The sequence below is a fragment of the Colias philodice genome, chromosome 19, assembly GCF_061535455.1.
Source record: "Colias philodice isolate Cphi_HAF_F1 chromosome 19, ilColPhil1 Martin Lab GWU primary, whole genome shotgun sequence".
Lineage (NCBI taxonomy): Eukaryota > Metazoa > Arthropoda > Insecta > Lepidoptera > Pieridae > Colias > Colias philodice.
Window position 1 is genome coordinate 2,611,716 of NC_143104.1, and position 22,722 is coordinate 2,634,437.

Below are 22,722 nucleotides of genomic sequence, written 5' to 3' on the forward strand. Positions count from 1 at the left end.
AGAAAAATAAACAACGGTCCGATAGCGTCTATTCCAGCTAATTCATTATGCGACAGAGATAAACAATCGGTTATGTGTACGTGTAAAAGAGATGGATATTCATTTCGTTGCACGTGTTCATGAACTTTTAATGAGTTATGAATTTGAAAGAATTTGAATAACTATTGTTTGAATACGAATCTCGGAGCAATTAACAAGCCTGGAGAAGTAACAATTAATTGAACGTTTCTTATATAGTGGCTCTCTTTTATTCAATACCCTAATTAATGCGATAGAAAGAGACAACACACTGTTATCTGCTTGGCATTCAAATCCTCATGTAGCCACTTTTTGTTCTAAAAAGGTAGTGCTTGCCTTTACTTTATCGAATGCTAAAATATCGATAAATAAAAAAATTAAGTTATAAAATTGCTTGAAGATAATTTAAGATTCTTTTAATTTTGAATTATGGATAGGTAATTCCAAATTTTAAGATTCGTTTAATTTGGAATTATTCATTTACGATGCGTATTGACTGCCTTGCATTGTATGGTAGTGGTATTTATAAAAAAATATTATAAGGTATTTCGGTTTAGGTTGTTTTTTATGGTTTCGTAAAAAGGTGCGTATTTTTTCATGTTTTCATAGATTCATTCATAGAATTATACGGAACCCTTCGTGCGCGAATCTGACTTCCACCTGGTTGATCTTTTTACAAATCAATAATCCTATCCTACTAATATTATAAAAGCAAAAATATATATAAGAATGGACATTTGATATTGTTTCACGAAAAAACTACTACTGAATGAGTTTTTATGGAACTTTACAATAATTATACATATTACAGATTAAACATCAGAATAACATATAGGCTACAATTTACCGCGGGAAAGTAATTCATTCCCACAGGAAAAATTGGTAAAAGTTTAAAATAAATTGCTTCAAATAAAACAAATAAATTAATTTAAAAATTTTTTTTACAACATTTTATTTCGATACTTAATTAACAAATTACAATATTTATTATTTAAAATAGATGCCACCTTAAACTTGTGGCACAGCATCTCTGCAAAGCACTTTACTTTTCTTCCCGTCTGATTCGTCTGATTCGAAATGATGTGAACAAGGCCAAGAAAGTTTTGAAGGCTTTCAATTTTCCCTGTGCTATAGCTTTAACCCAAACATCTTTTAATTTTTCTCAAGCCAGAAACCTGCAAATAACAATAAAATCCATACTTAAATACTTTTTTTTTCTCCTAACTTAAAGCAGTCATTATCAATGAAGTACTTCGTACCTACTCAAGTATCGATAATTGCACAACACTATGGAAGTTATATTTTGCATTTTTTCTAAAAACTAAGCTGATTATGATTTCATTTCAATGATTACGGTTAGATAAAACATAGATGATTATGAAAATAACGTAAATTTACTTATTTATAATACAATTAACAAAAAAATTGATCAAAACACTAACCTGTGAAAAGACAAATTCCAATCTTCATCCGATTTCCCAGTACTACGGCTTTTGCAGCCGTGAACAACACAAGCCATGTAATCTTTAGTAAATTATCTTTTTAGAAAATAACTTAAGAAACTAGAAAACACGTTTTTCACTTCAAAAACAATAATTAAAATCACCATGCGTTAGTGACCAGACTGGTCACTAAAACAAATTGAAATGAGCACATGTCATTTCAAACTGTCGAACTGACATATATCTATCCTCTTTTTTCGCATGACATTTTGCCATAAGCCAAAAAGGCCAAACTAGTGCTTTATTGTTCAATTAATTGTTACTTCTCCAGGCTTGTTAATTGCTCCGAGATACGAATTGTCGTATTTATTATCTGTGAAACAAAACAAAACTGATTTACGAAAAATTAAATTTTGTTTCTTATTAATTTCAATATTTTAGGCTCAAGCACAGAATAATATCTAGTAGCTTGGCTCAAGGAAGCTTTTTATAAAGCTCGATAACACGAGAAATATACGAGCGAATTACGACTCTCTACCCAACGTGAAGATTGCTCTACATAACATAATAATTTTAATCAATTACGTTTTAAAAAAATTAAGCTGATATGGTAAAAATCCTAAGGACCTAGGATATATGAAGTAATTGGGTAATTTTTCAATTTAGAACATCTCAGGACAATGCTCAGAAATTAACATTTTCATTGTTATTTCCCGGAGCTGTCTTAACTCTTAACCATTCTCTGAGAAGGATGTTATGTACAACTGAGGAATTGGATATATTTAGCCCAATCCATTTTGTTATATATTAAATAAAATGGCGAGTGCTGTAAAAAAATAACACGATTATTTTTTTTTAATATTTTGTATACTTAATAAAATACACATCGAGAACTAACATTTTTGTTTAAATCAATTTCAATGCTTTATATGTATGAATCTATACCAATAGATTCAATAATATGAATATTCGAATTAATAATCCATATAATAATGGCCATGGGATACATCGCCCATTTTTGCAAGTGATTACTATCAAGCTAATTTTTCGTGAGTAGCTTTATTTTGATGAGATGCCCAATAATTTCATGTACAAAACTCTCGATTGTGGTAGCTACCAGAGGAAACAAGGATAAAATATTTTGATTTGATGGTTCTCAAATATTAATTACTAACTGAATGTTTTTTTTTGTTCAATCTCAAGATAATTATCTAAATTATTCGAAAAAATATTTGTCCTACAAAATCTATGGTTTGATCAAAGAGTCCCCCTTTCCAATGTGTATCGATAACGAAGTCATCATAAATGATTACTAACCAGCAGATTTTTTTATTTTCACTTATTTAATACTTATATAATTCAACAGACATATTGTCCTACAAATTGCGTAATAAATATTTGAGAACCGTCAAATCAAAAATTTTTATCCTTGTTACCTCTGTAAGCTACCACAATCGAGAGTTTCGTACATGAAATTATTGGGCATCTCATCAAAATAAAGCTACTCACGAAAAATTAGCTTGATAGTAATCACTTGCAAAAATGGGCGATGTATCCCGGACTACCATTATTATAATATTCTTTATAATTACAACTTTACCCGTCGACTACACCGCTCGATAATGCAACTACGCAAACATTTGTTCAACAAAGTTACCCTCCATTGAGTGATAATTTCCCAGCAGAAATTTGATGTTAGCACATCTACTTTATCTAGATAGTTGTGATGTTTATATCCTATGCTACACTGTAGTGAATAAAGGCAGGTGGTATCAGCGCATTGTGAGCTGCCAAGTGGATTATCTCCGTTCCATGTTACAGTTTCATTGTACTTCTGATTCTGCAAGAGATTGTTGTATTAGTTTAGGAATCTAAGATTGTTTGTATTTCTCCTTGTGTATTTTGCGATGCGAGTTGACGTGGTACACAGATTTTGCGCTGCGTTTTTTAGTAGGCGATACAATTTTACATCTTGTCATTAGAATAATATATTTTGTGGAAGTTGTAACTTAAAGCTTTAGTCCAATTTATTTGTACTAATATAAATACTAACTATTGCTCACAATTTACATCCTTTTATAGTAAAAAAAAAATAATAATTCACGTTCCGAAAATGATTGCATAAATAACAACAAAGCAGATTTAGAATATATCGCCAAATTTACTGCGAGTGAGAACGTGGCAGAACTAAATTTACACGAAACATTATAACTAATCTGTAAATGGAAACTGTTTGTCAATACGGGTGTTTGCTTGAGCTTCTTATGCATGATTCATACTGCACAATTGAATATGTTTGAGACTAGTAATTATTATTAAATAGCTGTTTTGAAACTTATTTGAAAATAAAGGCTGGTGATTTTCCCACCTACCGTATATTTTCACGTTATATAAAAGGGTCATACCTACTGAATCAAGGATAAAAAAATGATTAATAAATAATAACTACATACCTATTACATTTAATTTTATTAAACAAAGTTGGTCGGTTATCCTACTGAAAAATCTACCAAATACGATGTTTTGTTTCTATTAATTTCTGATGTTGGGTATGTACCTAACCATGTCATGCGATATATTTTTTTAATTCTAACAACAATTAAAATATTTTGTAGCTATCATAATATTATAAAAAATAAATAAATATAAATAAATATTATAGGACATTATTATAATAAATATTATAGGAAATGAACAAACAAATAAGAAATGTTCTATTTCGTATTTCATGTTCATAATACCACAAGGAGTCCGTAATAAGGGCTACAAAAATTACTCAAGAAATAACACGTCCTGAATTTCCCTCACTACCACACTTTATGACGTCCTCACGAACAAACAGGATAGTTTTTCAAGTATTCCAATAAAATGCCACCTGTAATATTGACGCTGTCGAAAATAAAATAAACATTGGTTGCGATAACGAGGACCTAACAAGCGGATCATAAAATGAGATAGCATTTATTTGTAAGCGTCTGCCGCTTTGAAAATACAAGCATAAAAAATAATGATGTCTATCACGGATTTAATTGGCCTTTCATAGGACATTTTGTATGTTTTTTTTTTGGGAAAAATTCAAAATGTTGCGACTAGTTACCGCGCTGTGCTTGTGTTTATTTCGCGACGTGAAAAATGTTTAGCTAATAAATTGCAACATTTTATTATTCTGGATAAATAATTAACTAACGTTTATTAAAACAGTCCACCTGTTCGAGTTATAAATTGTGTAATTAAGGCGCCTTTATTTTTTAGAAACGCCTGAATTTATTCATATTGCTAAGATTTTTATTTTAATTGTAGGTTTTAATTTTCGGTATTTTTACATTCACTCTAAATCCATCAGTCCTCGGAATCACAGACACAATAGAAAATCTATTGTGTCGCGCCCCGATCGGGGCTTACGGTGGTCAATGGGTTAAAAAAAAAATGTGTGCGTGTACTAGTGTACACACGTAAGAAGTGAAACTTCTTTATGACCTTATTTAAAAAAAAAAAAACGCAACTTTACAGAAATACGTCGAATCACGCGTGGTAGGGATAAGAAAAAGATGGCGCGTAACGAAAAAATGTTACACAAAATTTTTTTCCAACCCTGATAAAGAAGTTTCACTTCAATAATACATAATATCCAAGTTACAATTTACAAAAATAATTATCATAGAGTTTAGAACTAACTAACTACATCAAAAAAGTTATGAAAATGGTACCTACATAATTAAAAAAATGTAAAGGTAAGTTCCAATATTATAATATACAATAACAAAGGTATCATAGTGTCAAAGCTTATGTTCTTAGTAGGTACACGGAGGCTTTAGTAAGCTGGGTTGGGTTGTGTATTCACACGCATACAAAAGGAGATATATTTATTAATAGAGGTCCGCCCCGGCTTCGCCCGTGGTAGGTACATATTTCGCAATAAAAGGTTCTTTTATTGCGAATTCTTCTACAGACAGAGTTACTTTCGCATTTATAATATTAGTATGGATAATATTAAATGTCCGTCTTAGTGAAATATTGTATAGTAATTCTTGGTCGATCTGGACTCAGGATCAAATAAAATAACCCTTGTCACTCCTGAATAGTGTAGTATTCTGTTAGTTAAGGAATTTTTATAATCGAATCAGTATTTCCGAAGATAGACCATCCTGAAAACATACAAAGTTGTAAATTTACCTCATCATAATATTAATAGGTAGTATTATCACAGATAATATAATACTATATGTATTAGTATATTAGTAGTTTTAGTATAGTCTCCCTGCTTTGTGAACGAAATGGACCATTGCATTTTGGATAAAGAAATCCAATTATAGACCGTGGAATAACTTTCTAAAGCGGACAAGTAGTTTTTGTACATTAAACAATCCTTAATTTCCTTTTTCGTACAAAATTCTTTAGAATAATGTTATTCTATTTGATTAATAGGGTTGAGATCCTTAAAACTTAAAAGGGATTATAGTCCCAACACCCTGCATATCCTATTATTATGAACGCTGTATTATCTGAGGATGTTATTAATTAACTACTTATGCAGGACTGGTGAATTAAATTTTTTATTAATAGTGGTTAATTTGAAGGAAATATTTCCAGGCCGCAGCTTTATTTGCGTAGCAGGCACCAGCAAAAGTCTTTTTGCTAATTAAGATGATTTATCTATATTCTTTAAAAAAAATAATTTCATCAGTTTTTGCATGAAAATAATTCCAATTTTTTTACATACTTTGATAATAAAGAAACAGCACAATTTGTTCAGTGATATAATAATAATTATGTACCAGGAAAGGATATTAAATCAAAGATTCCCAAACTCATAAAATCCTTTGTTTTCGAGAAAGTTCAAAACCGCATATAAAAATGAAAAAGCTTCCATTCGCAAAAAAGAAATATCCTAAACAACTTATCAACTAAATACTTCCCAGTAAACGTTTGTAAGCGTTTAAATTTTAAATTTCGTCGTTATCACAACAAGGAACAGCCTGATTTTCGATTAAACCTTCAAAGGTTTCTGGTACATTTAGTTAAGTAAGTTTTTGGAGCGAGTCACGAACTTTCCTCGCTCGTACTTTTGGTTTTCGATAATTATGATTCAGTTTCGAAATTGGATGTTCAGAAAGATGACTTAGAAGGTGTAGATATAGGCAATGGTTTAGGTTTAGGTAATGGGTTAGGAATATAATAGATTTTTTTTAATGCCGGTAAAATAAGGAAGAAGGAAGCTTTCTTAAATACATACTTATCGTAGAATTAGAAAATACCTAATAAAAGATAAACAAAAATAACTATTGGAAACACCTTCGATAATAATCTTTGAAAATATTATATTTATTTCAGTCACAGATACAAAATTTGTGAATCAGTTGTCAGAGTGCGCATGTGCCAAATGAAAATTCTTTTATTTGGCGCGTCTGGCGTCAGTGCAGTGTAGAGAGTAGCCAAGTTTACACCCATCTTATTGTGTTTCAAATAAATACCTTTTGCTATTTATTTTTACTATCTATAAGGTAGCCTGATGCAAGTACCTATTACGTGATTGGTGGACATTGAATTTTACCTGATTCTTAGAAGTCTTCTTAGAATAATCTTTTAATCCTGTAATAAGTGGTTGATTCGTCTTCTATTCCTTTCTAACGAGTTTGACACGCTTTAAATTGTTTTGCGTTTAATTAAATTTTAATTTGAGACAGTGATGCAAGATTCTTGAACGCGATTGGTGCGTCAATTCATTTGTCTATTAGCTAATTTCATATCCTATTTCTCTTTCGTTATTCGTTGTGTCAATTATAAAAGTAGTTCTTAGTTGGGGCTGCAAAGTTTTAACTGCTAGGAAATCCTATCGCTTGAAAGTGATGTTTAAGGCTTGAGACATCGATTAACTCTTGAGTTAACAGCACATTCAATGAGTTTATAAGTGTTCGACAATACTTCTTTTTGTTATGTAGGTCTCTTGGCAAAAAAATGTTAAAATATCTTTGTATAACTTTGTTTGAGATGTAAGGTTGATGTAGAAACTTGAGCATGTTTCGTTCTTCTGCATTGTGCATTTAATTACTTTTTAGGTAACAATTATTAGAGGATGTTCTAAATAGATATAATGTAATTGATAATATAATCATCAGCATGTAATTTTTTTTTTATTTTGTAGAGTACCTATCTATTAAAGTTCCTTGTCTATCTGTTGGTTTACTTTACCCAAGGTTTTTGAAGCTTATTTTACCATCATGTCAATTGTCATGATGTATTAGTCCATGAGTGATGATAATATTTTTTAAGTTCCTACATTGTGGCATTGGGATAGTGCATATTATGAAAAAAATCTGAACATGTTGAATAAAAGAAGATATTATTATATTATGCCTATCTTTCTACTTGCAACTTCCTTTGCACTAAATTCATCTCATAAATTTCATTTGCTGCCGTTCCAGAAACATCAACCTCTGTATCAACCAACTTCAAATTTTACACACACTACCTAATAAAATATTTCAGGAAAAGAGTAAATTGCTTTTTATCGGTACATAAACCGACTCTATCAACATTCTGAATATAATAACATACATTTGTTTACTTATTAATATAATAAAATGTATTATCTACACACAGAAACATTGATTTGCCCTGATTTACCAGTATTTGATCAAACGTTTTTGAACAAAGACGAGTGTTGTCATGCGAAGAGGTTGCATTTCTAAAATCGGTTGCAAGCTTCGCAGATATTGAATTTTTAAAACTTAATCTAAATTCTCGGCACTAGAACAGATCTCACACTTTACTGGTTATGATGTTAAATTATTGATGCTTTTGAAGAATTGTTTCCCGCTAGATTTGTTTTGTGATTGGCAGATTCTACGAAGTAGGAATGGAATAAATTGAATTGAACTTTTTGGAATGTTAACGACTTTATATGTGTTTATATTGAATGTATATCTAAAGTTCCTGAAGAAACAATAATATTGAAAATTTTCTTGCTCTGTCTTTTTGTCTGTTTGTTTCTGGATAGTTATCTGATCTATTATCTACCACTTATGACGCAAGTCCTAATATGAAACTGCTATAATTTTTAAAATTGTTTACAAACGTAGGTATAATTTATAGATACATGCACTTTACTGATTGCAAGTTTAGTTGCAATGTGTATGAAAATAACAATCAAACTCACTTTCAAAGAACAAAACAATAACCGGAATGAGGAAGTACTACACTTTTATGTCATAAACATTACTGGCAATGACAAACAGCCCTACATACGGGAAAGTAAACAGTTACTAAAGTAGCACTCAGATTGTATGACACTGAAAAATCACTCCTGAAGAGAAGAGAGCTCACTTCGAATAGCTGCTACTAAGAAATAACTGCTATTTTTGAGGGACTGTTCAAAAAGAGTACCTATGCGTAATACCTATGCTTTTACTATTAATATAAGTTTTAAATTAAAAGAAAAGGCTGAATGTTCGTTACTTTTTAATTTCGGTGAAAATTGGTAAGAGTAGGTACGATAGATATAATTGAAACAAAAAAATAGGGACGAATTAGAATTAGCTTTTGAATGATTGGTTTTGTCTTCGGTCTGAAGACATTAAAATTTATGATAGAAGGAGAAAGTTGAAATAGTAAAGTTTTTAAATAGGTAACTATATGGTACAATGTAAGATAAGTTTTAAAATGAATAGAACAATCTAATAAGAAACTCAATAATCTTACAAAAAATATATTTATTTACCTTCATTAACGTATTTTTTTGAAAGATTATCGAGTGGTAATTAACTAATTACATTAGCTTAAACAATAATTACCAACATGTTCGTTTCAAGGGAGGTATGAAAACAAAATGTTTGCAAACAATTATTTAGGAAATAAGAACTTTCAACAAAAACGAACAGTTTGGCTTTTCCGCAACCACGCAGATTTTCATTGATACATGCTTTTATTTATTAACAAACTGCGTGAGCCCTGTTATAATTTTGGTATAACATAAGAGATTGTGTAGGTACCTAGGTATCCTTAATGCGCTTGTCTGAGGTATAAATTATAATTCATAATACTTTAAATACAAAATCTAACACGAACAGCGTGAAGCGAAGTAGAATTACAGAACAGCAGATTTTTACCCTTTTTCAAATCACATCGGAAACGAAAGCGAATGGTCAGCAAAGCCTAAAATAATAGGAGCATCCAGACTTCGGCAGGTGAACAAAGGCGTTCGTTAGCGTTCCACCAACTTTCCCGCAATTTTGTGTGAACCGCCATTTTGAAATTCGACTAGCTTACGATTTATGTGACGTAAAACTTATAATTAAAATTTGTTTATTATAGTTTTCAGAAACACCAATCATTGGTTTATCGAATAAAGTTGAGTTAATTGAAAAAATACTCGCAATATCAAGAAAAACGCAGCGTTTTCTTAATGCAAATAATATAATACTTATATTTTTTTGGAAACAGCGCTCTCTTCTGAATGTCAGTAGGTATACCTTCGCATTATATGCGAATCAATGTATCATCATTTTAATCAATATCGAATTCATTGTTCTCATCTAGTTTAGTGTTTTGTCACTAGATGGCGCTATTCTCAATTACATACAACTATAGTTATGTTTGCGCGGCAGATACAGTTAAATTTTTAGGTAATATTATTATCTCTTTTATTTATTGATCTTTCTTGACCTGTTTATGCAGTGGTTTTTCAATATTAAATTTAGTATCGAGTCGATAGCTTATTAGCACAGTATTCGGTCGTATCTTCAAAGATATTTTGGAAGTGGGGCCGGTTCTACCAAACTTTTTTTATCTGTTGCAGTTGTTTATTTATAACTGCTATTTTGTGCATAATTTATTCATTATGTGTGTAAATACGCATGCGAGTGGTTTCGTAGCACGTATAGTTTGAAATAATTGAAATTACGACTGAATTATTTATCGCAGTTATTATAAAATAAAATGGCAAATACAGTGATTTGTTAGTGTTTATTATAGTAACGTTCATATTATTGTTAGGTAGTTTGTGATTTATTTCAAAGAATTAGTGTGAAATATGTCGAAAGAAGCGGCGGGTTCCGCTTTGGACGAAGTGTGGAGGAAATTAGGTCCATTTGGTAAATACACGGTTGTGAATTATGCACTTTTGCTTATTCCATGTTATTTGTACGGAATGTACGGGTCTGTGTATAATTTTGAAGCTATGGATATAAATTACAGGTGAGCTAAATTTATATATAAAGTAGAATGAGTTTTAGTTCTAGTAGAAAACTACATTATTGTCTTGGTTGTAGGCATAATAGGACATATTTTGATTATAATAATTATTTTAAGATATAAATAATTTTCAATTAGTTAACTAGGCATTATTTGAAGATTCATTTTTGTCTTAAAAATGATCTCATGTAGATTCATACCTATATCTAAAACTGGTTTTGTTCAGGATTTAGAATACATAATATAATGTTTCATTTAACCTATTTACCGGTAAATGTGGCAGATATTTATGTTTTATCATGTGTATATTCTTATCTGTAGCGATTTATCTTGAATAAATAAATAAAACGTAAGTAAGTAGGTAAAAAATAAATGTAAATAAATCATATAAGTAAGTAAGTCTTATATGATTTATTTACATTTATTTTTATAACCTAAACGAACACTTAGCAAAGCAATGAAAGAAAAATTAATAAGAATATAAAAATATTTTAAATAAATTATTGTCAGTCTGGCGCTTTTACGTCTGAATCACACTCTCAAATTTGTATGATATTTTGAATGAAAACAGTTTAAGACCGAAGTAAGAACAGAGGCTATTTTTTATGGGTCACAGCTATTTTAATATGTAGATAGTTAGGTATATGATAAACTAATTGACTTGAATCTCGTCATATAAACTGTTTATCAAATTACAGTCGTTTCAGTAGTTTTGTGTCCAATATCAAAATACTTCGCAATAATCAAAAAAGGTAGCTATGTAGTATTGCAACGTAGGTATGTAGTAATGTTATTAAAAATATATTACCTATTTCTCATAGGATTTATGTCAAGCATACCTATTTATAATTTAATCAAAAACAACAAACTTTTTTTATAAGTCACAATTAATAGTTCGAATCGAGAAGAACTTTCATTTCCTATTTCAATCATCTACCTATAAGACATATTTAAATTGCGACTTCAACTACTTACTTCGAAGTCATCCAAATAATAACAAATAGTCAAAAAACGCAGACAGAGTTCATAATATTATCTAGTATCCATGTTCATATTCATATTGATATATCATATTTAAATTATAGTATTCTTATAATCGGAGCATACGGTACAAGACTTTACTAAACCATACTAATAATGGTATATATTTTATTACCCCGCAATTATCCACTAAGAGCGATGCACGCTATGGAATGGACCAATTAACTTATATCAACCTAATTGTTTTGTATTGTACAAATAGTTAAAGCTCGTCTATATTATACTATGTATAATCTCTATCTCTATATTAATAATATTCTCTAGTTAATACATTTAATTTTGGCCGTTTGAAGAGTTTGTTTGTTTCGTCGAACGAGCTAATCTCTGGAACTACGGGTTCGATTTGAAAAATCTTTCAGTATTAGATAGTTCATTTATCGAAGAAGACTATAATATATCATGATGTTAAGACTAACAGTAGCGGAGTAATGCGGGTAAACCCGCATACGTGTGTTGGTTAAAACTGTGGTTAAAACAAATCATCACTATGAATAAACGCTACAAAATTGTATTGAATTTTGTTGTTGAATGCTAATAATAAAAATAGCTATATAGCGAGTGTAATTGTTTGTTGTAATTGAATGAAATAATAACATATATTAGCAAAAGCTAAAATATGTTATTATTTTTATAAGAAAATAAAAACAAGACATATTTATCGACAATCTTGCAACAAGTAAATGTATAACTGACTTCATGTTATAACACTACTTCACGTATTTTATAATGCCTGATTTTCACATATATTTTCGAATATACCGTTAAAATAAGATATCAGTAGGTACTCCCAGACAGTTCTTGTGGGCCATTTTGCATAACAGACGCCTTGAGAGCTAATTAAAAAATCATCGAGATAAGTGAAATTTCAACAACATGAGTCCCTGTAAAAGATAAGTAATCACTTTATTACTTATACTATAATATTCATTTAACTACTTATAAATATTTTATTTATCTAATGTAATCTTTATAAAAACCAAATATCATCAAATTCATATTATTACCCAAAAGTGAAACAACCTACTAAAAACATTAGTTTACTAATGGTTTACTATAATTATTAAAAATGAATAGCATAACAATATAAGTAATTAAGTGATTGCTTATCTTATACAGGGACTCACGTTGATCGAATTTTACTTATCTCGATGACTTTTTAATTATTTTGTGGGCTTTAAGACGTCCGCGTCGGTTAAGCATACCTAATAGCCCACAGGAAGTGTCTGGGAGTACTGATGTCTTATTTTTAACTGTATATTCTAAAACATATGTGAAAATCAGCCATGACAAAATACGTGCAGTATGTACTGTTTTTAAGAACCTCGATCACCTGATATCTAGAAATTGGCCCAATGTCCAAGCTACCGGGTAGGCGTACGATGGTAGCACATACTTACACTACCCAATCGTCCACATTTTATCCATCAGAAAATAGGTGAGGTCTGGCGGCCCTGGGATCTTGTACTATATTATGCAAAGTATATTATATCAACAAATTGTCAATGATATTATATACAACTAGTTCTGTCCCGCAGTTTCACCAACGGATGTCAAACCACGGGCAAAACTTTCATCCTCTATTTTAACGATTTATAGGCAAATGTTTGTAACGAAATGAGCCATGTTTGATCCTGATTCTTTTACTATTTTCATTCAAAATTTTATTTTAATGTCTTGTGCTTTAGCCGTGAAAGGACCTTCGCCTTTCATGTTGAGTCAATAAAAAGCAACGAGTATCTGATTAGTACAAGATTTTACAAACCGAGACTTTGCAGATGCGAGATACCGGAATGCGAAGGTGCAAACGAAGCTATTTGGCTCGAATACGCTATTCCGAAAGAAAACAACAAATTCGAGAGGTGTAAGAGATTCCAGTATAATGGTACAGATAAGTGTGAAGTTAGTGGGTTTTCTACTATCGTAGTAGGATGTGATACTTATGTGTACAGCGATGAAGACTCCGTGGTTAAGGATGTAAGTGTAGTGTGTAAGTAGTTTAAGTGTAGTTCGTTTGAGTAATCAACTATGTTTGTAGTTGGAAGTAGAAATGAAGTATCTTAAGGTAGTGTGTAGTAACTATTTAATTATCTGTGGAAGTGTGTGGTTAATGAGTTTGAACACGATGTAGTATGTGGTTGATGATTTTTGTTGAATGGTAGCAACATTTTATAAAAAATATGGAATGACTAAAGACAATTATTTTTTTTATGTGTTGGTGGAGTTTTAAAGTACAGAATTTTAAAAAATTGCAACGGTATAAGTCCATACATATGTTATTAAATAAATATATTTATATATCAACATTGTTTTACCAAAAACAATAAGTATATAATACAGAACAATGCAAACATATACCATGAAGTATGAACACTATACCGCGACCTACCTACTCTAGTTTCTTTAGTAACTAATAAATATAATATCGGTCCATTTATATGCAAAATTACTATTATAAGTGTCACATTGATACAAGGTATTTTTATAACTTTATCTTTCTTTTTTAATTGTTTTTATCCGGTTTTTTTCCAAATTTATGGATAGTAAAAAATTCTACCTTTTTAAAGTTGATATTTTAATTTTATAATTATCTTCTTATACAGCTTAATATCTATTTCAAATTCCAAATTAGTAGCATGTAAATATTTATTACAGTTCAACCTTGGCTGCCAAAATTGGAAGAGGACTTTAATAGGTACAATGTATGGAGCAGGCTTTTTCATTTCTCTGCCTATTACTGGGATATTATCCGATCAATTCGGAAGAATAAAAGCAATGGCTGTAGCGTCTTTTTTATGTGGTATATGTGGAGTTATAAGATCATTCTCTACTAGTTACATTATGCTGATTGCTACAGAGTTTCTTGAGACTGCCCTAGGCGCAGGGGCTTATAATGCTGCGTTTGTTTTTGGTAAGTATATTGAAAATAATGATGTGATTTAAAGGCACTAAGGTATAGTTTAAGTATATAACGATCAGCTTCTTAAAATAACAATAGATATTATAATATTGATACATACACAGGAAATAATGACTAAGTGCGATGAAGACCACTTAGCATCTATATAAAATAATGGAAAATATATAGTACTAATCGTTTTAAATATATAGTAAATCTATTAAAATAATAGATGTGTTTCTTCATATATAAAAAGGTCTCTGAAATTAATTTCGAAAAGAAAAACTATTTGAACTTTAGAAAAGTATTTTTATAATTTTGAATTTTTCCGGAAATAATTATTTGGCCAAATTAGGACTGTTTAAAATTTTGTTTGTTTTTTTTAGCGATGGAACTAGTACAGCCAAAAGGACGAGTTTTTGGTAATACGTTAATCAATTTCGCATACATATGTGGAACAATGACGCTATCACTGCTCGCGTGGTATCTTCAAAACTGGAGATATCTACTACGATGCATTTATACACCAGCAATTTTAGTTATATCATACTTATTTTTTCTCAACGAAAACCCTCGATGGCTTCTTTGTAAAGGAAGGTATGAAGATGCTCTCTCAGTAATAAACAAAGCAGAAAAATGGAATAATATCAAACTACCAGAAGATCTTTTAACTTCTTTAAGGTCAGAATCTGACGTGAAAAATAAAAAGAAAGAAAACGAAGATAAAGAAACTCTCATATCAGTTCTAAAGGAAGTTATAAGATCAAAGACGATAGCTTCGAGATTGATGTTATGTTGTTACCTTTGGGTAACTTGTTCATTTACGTACTATGGGTTATCAATTAATTCAGTCTTTTTGGCTGGAAATAGATATTTGAATTTCCTTCTGGTAGTGTTTGTTGAGATACCAGCAAATGCTATTTGCTTGCTTGTGCTAGACAGATTTGGGAGGAAGAAAGTTCTGGTCATCGTTTATATGCTGAGCGCAATATTTTGTATGAGCTTGTCGTTTATACCTAAAGGTGAGCATAAAAATAAGACATAAGTTATAAGGTAAAAGTTGTTAAATATCTCTGATTCCATGACACTTTATATTTTGTAGACCTTAAAAACATCTAACTTTTTAACAGTTTAATTCGTAAAAACAGATTGATGCATTTTGCATCTAATTTTCCTATTTTTATTTATCACGCTTTACACGGATGACTAGAAATAACCCTAACTTAATCCCTGAACCTAATTGAAATGGTGTGCATTTTTCTCATAGAATTTATCAAAATTTCAAGTAATTTTCCAATTACGTTTGGTTTTTCAGAAACATCAATCTGGCCATTACTTCTATATTTAGGTGGCAAGTTTTCCATAACAATAGCCTATAGTACAGTGTATGTGACGGTCTCTGAGGTGTTCCCAACCAACGCTAGACAATCTCTACTAGCTTTCTGTGCGACGACAGGACGAGTTGGATCCACTTTAGCACCACAGACACCTTTGTTGGTAAGATTTTGAAAATTATTATATAGATTTAAATGTTATTCGTGTAAAAATAAATGGTAATGCACTCTAGGAAGAGCGAGATGTTCTAACACAAGCATTTAAATGCTTAAAAGGATGTCTCAATGACTGGTATAATTGTAAACATATTTGTTACTGAATAAATATTTTTGATTTTGATTTTGATTTTGATTTTTGAGATTATATTAGATTTAAAATGTTTAAATGTTTTGCTGGGTACTTCCTCTTTTTCTTGTATTAAAAATTATCAAATACAATTATCAAATATCTAAAAAGGTACTTTTGGATCACTGAAAAAGATTTTTTTACCTTTCTAGATAATAATTAATCAATTAATCAGTCTTTTATTTATTTAGACCGATAAAGACAATTGTAATAAATAATAATACATCATGTTCGAATATTGATTTAATGTCCCTGCAAAATCTTCTCTGGGATAGTCCTGGATATTTAATACCATTTTAATAGATGCCATCTAATTTCAGGCATTATACTACCACAATCTACCAACAATATTCTTCGGAAGCGTGGCTCTACTAGCTAGTGCTTTAGCTCTGACTTTACCTGAGACTATAAATGTGACTTTACCTGATAATATAGAAGAAGCCAAACAGATGTCTAAATTAAAACAAGCTGCCAAAGATTAAATTTAAATTACTATAAAATGTATTATTTTGTTTGTGTTATTAGTATACGAGGAAATATAAGTTAAAATGTGTCTTAATACTCATTTTTCTATGGTCATACTGTTATGTTTGTTTTTTATTTATTTTAAGAATTAATAAATATGTTTAATAAATTATACAATTATTTTATACTTTATTGTGTTTAATTTTAAATAACCTACAGACACCCAGATGTTTTCACCATGTAAGTAATGAAAGAAAAAATTCACTTTTAAATATTGTTTTGAACGAAGATACAAATATAGGTACAAGGCAGGATAAATTCTAGGATGCTGACGGGTCTGCGGACGCGGTTCTACCGAATACCCGCGGCCCCGTCAATAAAGCGGCACGGTGACACAAGGAACACAGTGGAGTTTAGTCGGTAGGACCCTGCACTCAGCAGGGTGAGTCCGACATAACCCAGGGCTCTTCCCCCGAGTGCCCTGGGTATGCCTAAATGCATTCTCCACTATAAAAAAAAAAAAAAAGGATAAATTCTAGGATGTACATAGTATTTATAGCAATACCTACTGATATTAAATGAATGTTTATTTTATGTTTCATGAACATGTTACAATTGTTCAAAATAATCAGCCATTTTTTATACATAAAAGGAAAAGTTCCTAGTTCCTAAAAGAAGAAACCTTAACCGTCGTAGATTTGCGATCTATGCAGTTGTAAAATAAAAAATAGTTACCCAACTGCGCAAAATGCGTAATCTACACTAATATTATAAAGAGGAAAACTTTGTTTGTTTGTTTGATTGTAATGAATAGGCTCATAAACTACTGGACCGATTTTGATGAAATTTGGCACAGACAATCTTTAGACCCTGAGAAAGAACATAGGCTACCTTTTATTGCGAAATATGTACCACGGGCGAAGCCGGGGCGGACCGCTAGTGTTTATAATATATATAATAATAATAATGCATGATCTTGAATTAAATTTGGTTGCTATTTTTCCGTCATAACATATCTTGGGTTTTGGATTGAGTTAACGATTTCTTCAGAACAGTAATAATGTATTTCAATACATTTAAGTAAATAGACCAAATTACAGGTGGTTGGATGTGGGTATAAGTCCGATCAAAATCGATTCTGTAGTTTCAGATTTTATATGCGACATTTTGAAATATGAATTGTATGAAATGACTGTCATAAGATTGGTCATAAGGTGATAAATTGATAACAATAAAAAACTGATACTAACAATTTCTAATCTTTGGATATATTCAGTAAAAAACAAGAACAGAAAATTCACAATAGATTTAAAATTGTCAAATATCTGCAATTAAGAATTTTTTATTTTGGATATGAGTAGGAGTAATTATATTTCTTGTTTACTTGTCCTACGTAATCTTTTGAAGCGAAAACAATAGAGCAATTAATTTCATGTTTCCATTAAATGAACGGTAACGCCAAAGAATACAGTAGTGGGCCAACAACTACCTTAACCTTACAAAGATAATTCTATTAAATATCACAGCTCTTCAGATTATAACTCATAAAGTAAGCAAACAGTAATAAAACCACAGAACATATAAAGAGGTAGAAAGGCGATGTAGGCGGGGCAGACGCGCCAAGGATATGAGCACTGCTCACATAAGTCACATAGTCACATCTACGCGATCGCGCTGTTTAGTCACTCGCTATCTGCAACGGAGAGAAATACTGCTAACGCTGCGACAAAATTATGAGAAAATACCTTCATGTGCGGTAATTACTTGCCGTGCAAGAAGCCAAGTGCTTAACTTAAACAAAGGAAGCATTTCTTTTCATCGGAAAGTAAAAAAACAACGATATTTTAGTATAAGTCTTTCAAAATGTACATTGCGGGCTGCATTTGCTCGTCATTTTCAACACGTCAATTAGAACGCGTAATGTAGTGAGTAGCAACGCGGTATTAGTCCTAGTGCTGGACGTAGTAAAAGATGATATCGATAGACTTTTTCGAAGTTATGATTTAAGATAAAAACAATATCCTATAATACATATCTGTTGAGTAGTGCTTCTGCCCCCAAGGTTGTTAAATGATAAAGCCTTATCTTATATTACTTTATTGCTCTTTACAATACATGTGTTGTTTAAGCTAGCCGTTATGCACTACTGAGTTACTGACTCTAATAATTCTAATAAATGTAAAAAGCGTCGGGGAAACAATGTGGACGCACACATATACATACAAAAAGCTCGATCAGCGAATTGCATATGTGTGTCCCTACATTATTCCCCCCCCCTTTTCAAAAAATAATTATACACTCCAAAAAAATTTAATAGAAAGACATAAACACAGAACAATTAACGCAAAATACAAAATGAGATAACAATGCAAAACACATATTAATTCATAGTCTTTCTTATACCTATGTAATCCGATATAACTTACTTAGTAAATAGGTACTAATTATTACAAAAACAGGAAATACTAAATAGGCATCTTCAATGCGTAAAAACAAAACTATCGTATTACTTTATTCTTTCGCAATAGTTACACAAAAATGTAAAATATGCACAATATAATGTTAATTATATTTATGTGAAACATACAAGAATTGATTGACAATAATATGAAACAATAAAAACAAATTAAATTACATACTTCAAAACGTTGTATAGTGAACAAAAAATTGTATAAGACGCAATAGCTACATGTAAACAAATATAAACTTACATTCTAAAAAAATGTATATAACACACAAGTATGATAAATTGAATTACAATACGACGTCTGCAGTAATTTCTTTAACGGGAAATGCTTCAGGCCAACGCGTACATCTATCTATAATTGTTTAATAAATATCTAAATCCCTGTGGAGATGTCGGCAATGGACCAACTAAATCCACATGGATATGCTCGAATCGCGAAACTTCCGGGAATTTCCCTATATCCGAAACAACGTGACGCGAAATCTTCGACCTTTGACATGATACACACGCTTTGGTCCATTTCCCTATATCTATATTCATACTAGGCCAAAAAAATTGTTTAGTGACCATCTTCCGAGTCGTACGTATACCGGGATGACTTAAATTGTGAACACTATCGAAAGCAATTTTTCTAAAATTTTCTGTTATATTATAAGGTCTAATAATATTATTTGAAACTTCGCAATATACTCCTTTTTTACAAGTCGGTAAATACATTTTCTTAAACTTTACATTATTATCGCTATGCCCACCTCGTGTCATATTAATCAAGTACTCGTCTTTCGCTTGCGAGTCAGCAAGTTCGTTGAAGTTCCTCGAAAAACAATCTACGAAAATGGTCTGATATAATTTCTTCCTAAAATGATAAAAAAAAAATTATCTAAAAATATAAATAGCTCTAATTTCTGAACATTTTCGCTTATAACTTTTTTATTTATAGTTCTACGACAAAAAGTTACTGGACTAAAGTTGTAGAGAATTTAATTTGCAACAAATAATGCTAAGAATATTGTTTTATCAGATAAATAGTTTAAGTGATATATCGTAAAAACCATTTCAACCACTATTTTCAAGATGGCGGCCGTGGACAAGGGTGGCGACCCCACAAACTTGGTTTTAGCTTCACACTAACCTCCCCTACACATCCAAAAAATAAAATTGCGTCCTCTAAAAAACTTAAGATTTGGCCTAAAAAATGTAACATTTTAAGGTGATGAATTAATTTTTCTAACATTTACGGCCCTTTTTAAACCTTCGTAATTTTTATATTATTAAAGTTGTCGTGATGAAAATTCTTGACAAGAAAGTTCAATAGTAACACAATACGTCCACCGTTTTAGAAACATGATTCCATGATATTTTCTCGATAGAAAAAAAATACAAAGTTCTCATTGTTATTTTTTTTTAATCTCTGGCATCTTCAAAATAACAAACGTAAAGTTACGACTTTTTGGATATTAACTATAAAATATACAACCTATACGTCTACCGAGTTAGAATTTTGAAATATGCGATGGTTTTGAAATAAACAAGAAATACTTGAAATTAGCGCGCGACCAGCCAATATAGCGAGAGCCGCCCTGTACCTTCCTACCCCGATCGCTGCACGAGTCATTCCCGCTACGGCCGTCACACGGGGAACTTGTGTCGCTCGCGCAATCGTAAAAAAGGGTGACAACTCGATAAGACAAAATGAGACAAATGGGGACAATAAAGAAAATAAGAAGAAGAAACATAAAGGTTGGAGGAAAAAGAATGCTTACAATTGGAACAAATTAATGAAGTAAGTTGGTTTTATTTTAAATTTGATGATAATTGTATTATAGACGATGTTTGATATGTACCCCTGTTTTAAGTACATAACGAATGTGTAAGATTTTTTCATTTATAGCATAGATAATCTTTTCAGAAATCCGGAATCCAGAAGGAAAATAAACCCACTGATTGTTCACAATGTGAACCCACTCCTTAGTAAGTACCTTTATTCAGTCAAAAATGTATGTTATCAACGCTCTACTGGTTTTATCGCATGATTCCATTTTTAGCAAAAAGCAACAAAAGTGCAAAGAAATAAAAAATCATGGTGAACTTAGTGGAAGTATGGTGGACGTAATATGGAACAGGAGCTCATTGGAGTAGTTTATATTTAAAAAAAATACGAAAAAATTTCAAGAATTACATTTCTTAGTAGGTGGTAGATAAGTATGTTGTATAAAGAATTTGATGTTGATATTTATTTCATTTATACTTACTACACCTGTGCGGGAAATTGCTTAGTACTAAAACAGGTTTATATTCATATTTACATAGTAATGTGAGTTTTCATTTCGAAAAATTTTGTGTAAGTATATTAAATTGAGTTCCTGGGTAATCTGGAAACACAATTGGGCCCGGAAGATGGCGCTGCAGTCACTCCTCCTAATCACATGAACCGATTTGGATGAATATTTGTGTGCACATTTCATTGTTGTGGGATGATTGGTTGATTCGTTTTCACATTAGCTAATATTATGTATTTTTGTTGTTAGAAAGTAAACTTAATTTAATGTTTATAATACATTATATATGATCAAACGAACTTCAGAGTGAAGTTCGATCATTATTATATGAATCGCTTCATTCGAAGATATTATTTACTATGTAGTTCCCTTTTTCAATGCTAGCAACCACGCACGCCTTTAGATTTATTTTTTTTTTTTTATATTGAGGGTATTACGACCTGACAAGTATTTGCTCGCTTTGAACGATATTCATTATTTTTAGAGTCTAATCTTACAAAACTTTGGGTTAGGGTGTGGTGGGTGTTAATATCTTCGAATGAAGCGATTCATATAATAATGATCGAACTTCACTCTGAAGTTCGTTTGATCATATATTATATTTCATCGCTTCATTCTTCAGATATTATTTACTATGTAGATGTTAAGAGATAAAAGTTTTGTAAGAACCATTTTGGGTGCAAGTTTAGAATAAAACGTAAACATCAATATTATTAATTTTGTATTATAAATTAACGAAAATATAATTAAATACTATTTCTGTAAAATCGATTATGCAAATTCGTTCTCATTAAATACATTAAGTTTATGCAAAGGTTTTGGAATGTTTTGTCCAACCAGCAGTTTTACGTATATTATACACCACTAGCAGAGGCAGCAGAAGTTGAAGCGTGTCTTGTGCTATGTGAATTAAATATTGAAATGTTGACACTACTTTTCGATAACACATTTTTGATCCAACAACTTATTGTTGGAGTTGTGGCAGGTTTATTCGGTTTTGTAAAAGTAAGTAATAATCTATTTTCCTCATCCTTCCTAAAATGTTTTGTGACATAGATATAATCAGACAGTGCAGTAGCGGGGCAAATACTTATATTTTGTTTGAAATATGGAAGTTTAAGAAAAGGTTGATCTCTACCTGGAGCTGAAGTTTTTACGAGGTCTGTAATGAAAAATTTAGCAGGCAGTGATGCCTGAGAAATAAATATTATTAATATTTATAAGAGATAACGTCTGCACTCGCTG

General features: G+C 30.9%; 1 protein-coding gene and 1 long non-coding RNA gene across 2 annotated transcripts; one reads left to right on the forward strand and one right to left on the reverse strand.

The window, feature by feature from the left end:
* Nucleotides 1–941: 941 nt before the first annotated feature.
* LOC149479817 (uncharacterized) lies at nucleotides 942–1,807 on the reverse strand. The gene is made up of 2 exons (XR_016317154.1): nucleotides 1,461–1,807; nucleotides 942–1,193 (listed from the first exon to the last, which is right to left on the reverse strand). It is a non-coding gene; the product is annotated as an uncharacterized LOC149479817 (long non-coding RNA).
* Nucleotides 1,808–10,164: 8,357 nt separating this feature from the next.
* LOC149479818 (organic cation transporter protein-like) lies at nucleotides 10,165–16,918 on the forward strand. The gene is made up of 6 exons (XM_089707369.1): nucleotides 10,165–10,652; nucleotides 13,466–13,664; nucleotides 14,343–14,598; nucleotides 14,973–15,608; nucleotides 15,902–16,083; nucleotides 16,587–16,918. The coding sequence occupies exons 1-6, from the start codon at nucleotides 10,489–10,491 to the stop codon at nucleotides 16,746–16,748; spliced, it is 1,599 nt and encodes a 532-aa protein (XP_089563495.1). The 5' UTR covers nucleotides 10,165–10,488; the 3' UTR covers nucleotides 16,749–16,918.
* The last annotated feature ends 5,804 nt before the right edge of the window (nucleotides 16,919–22,722 follow it).

Coding starts and splice junctions, on each gene's coding strand:
- LOC149479818 (XM_089707369.1), top strand. CDS start 10,489: ATGTCGAAAGAAGCGGCGGGTTCCGCTTTGGACGAAGTGTGGAGGAAA. Junction 14,599..14,972: donor TAATGCTGCGTTTGTTTTTG/GTAAGTATATTG, acceptor TGTTTTTTTTAG/CGATGGAACTAGTACAGCCA. Junction 16,084..16,586: donor CACCACAGACACCTTTGTTG/GTAAGATTTTGA, acceptor ATCTAATTTCAG/GCATTATACTACCACAATCT.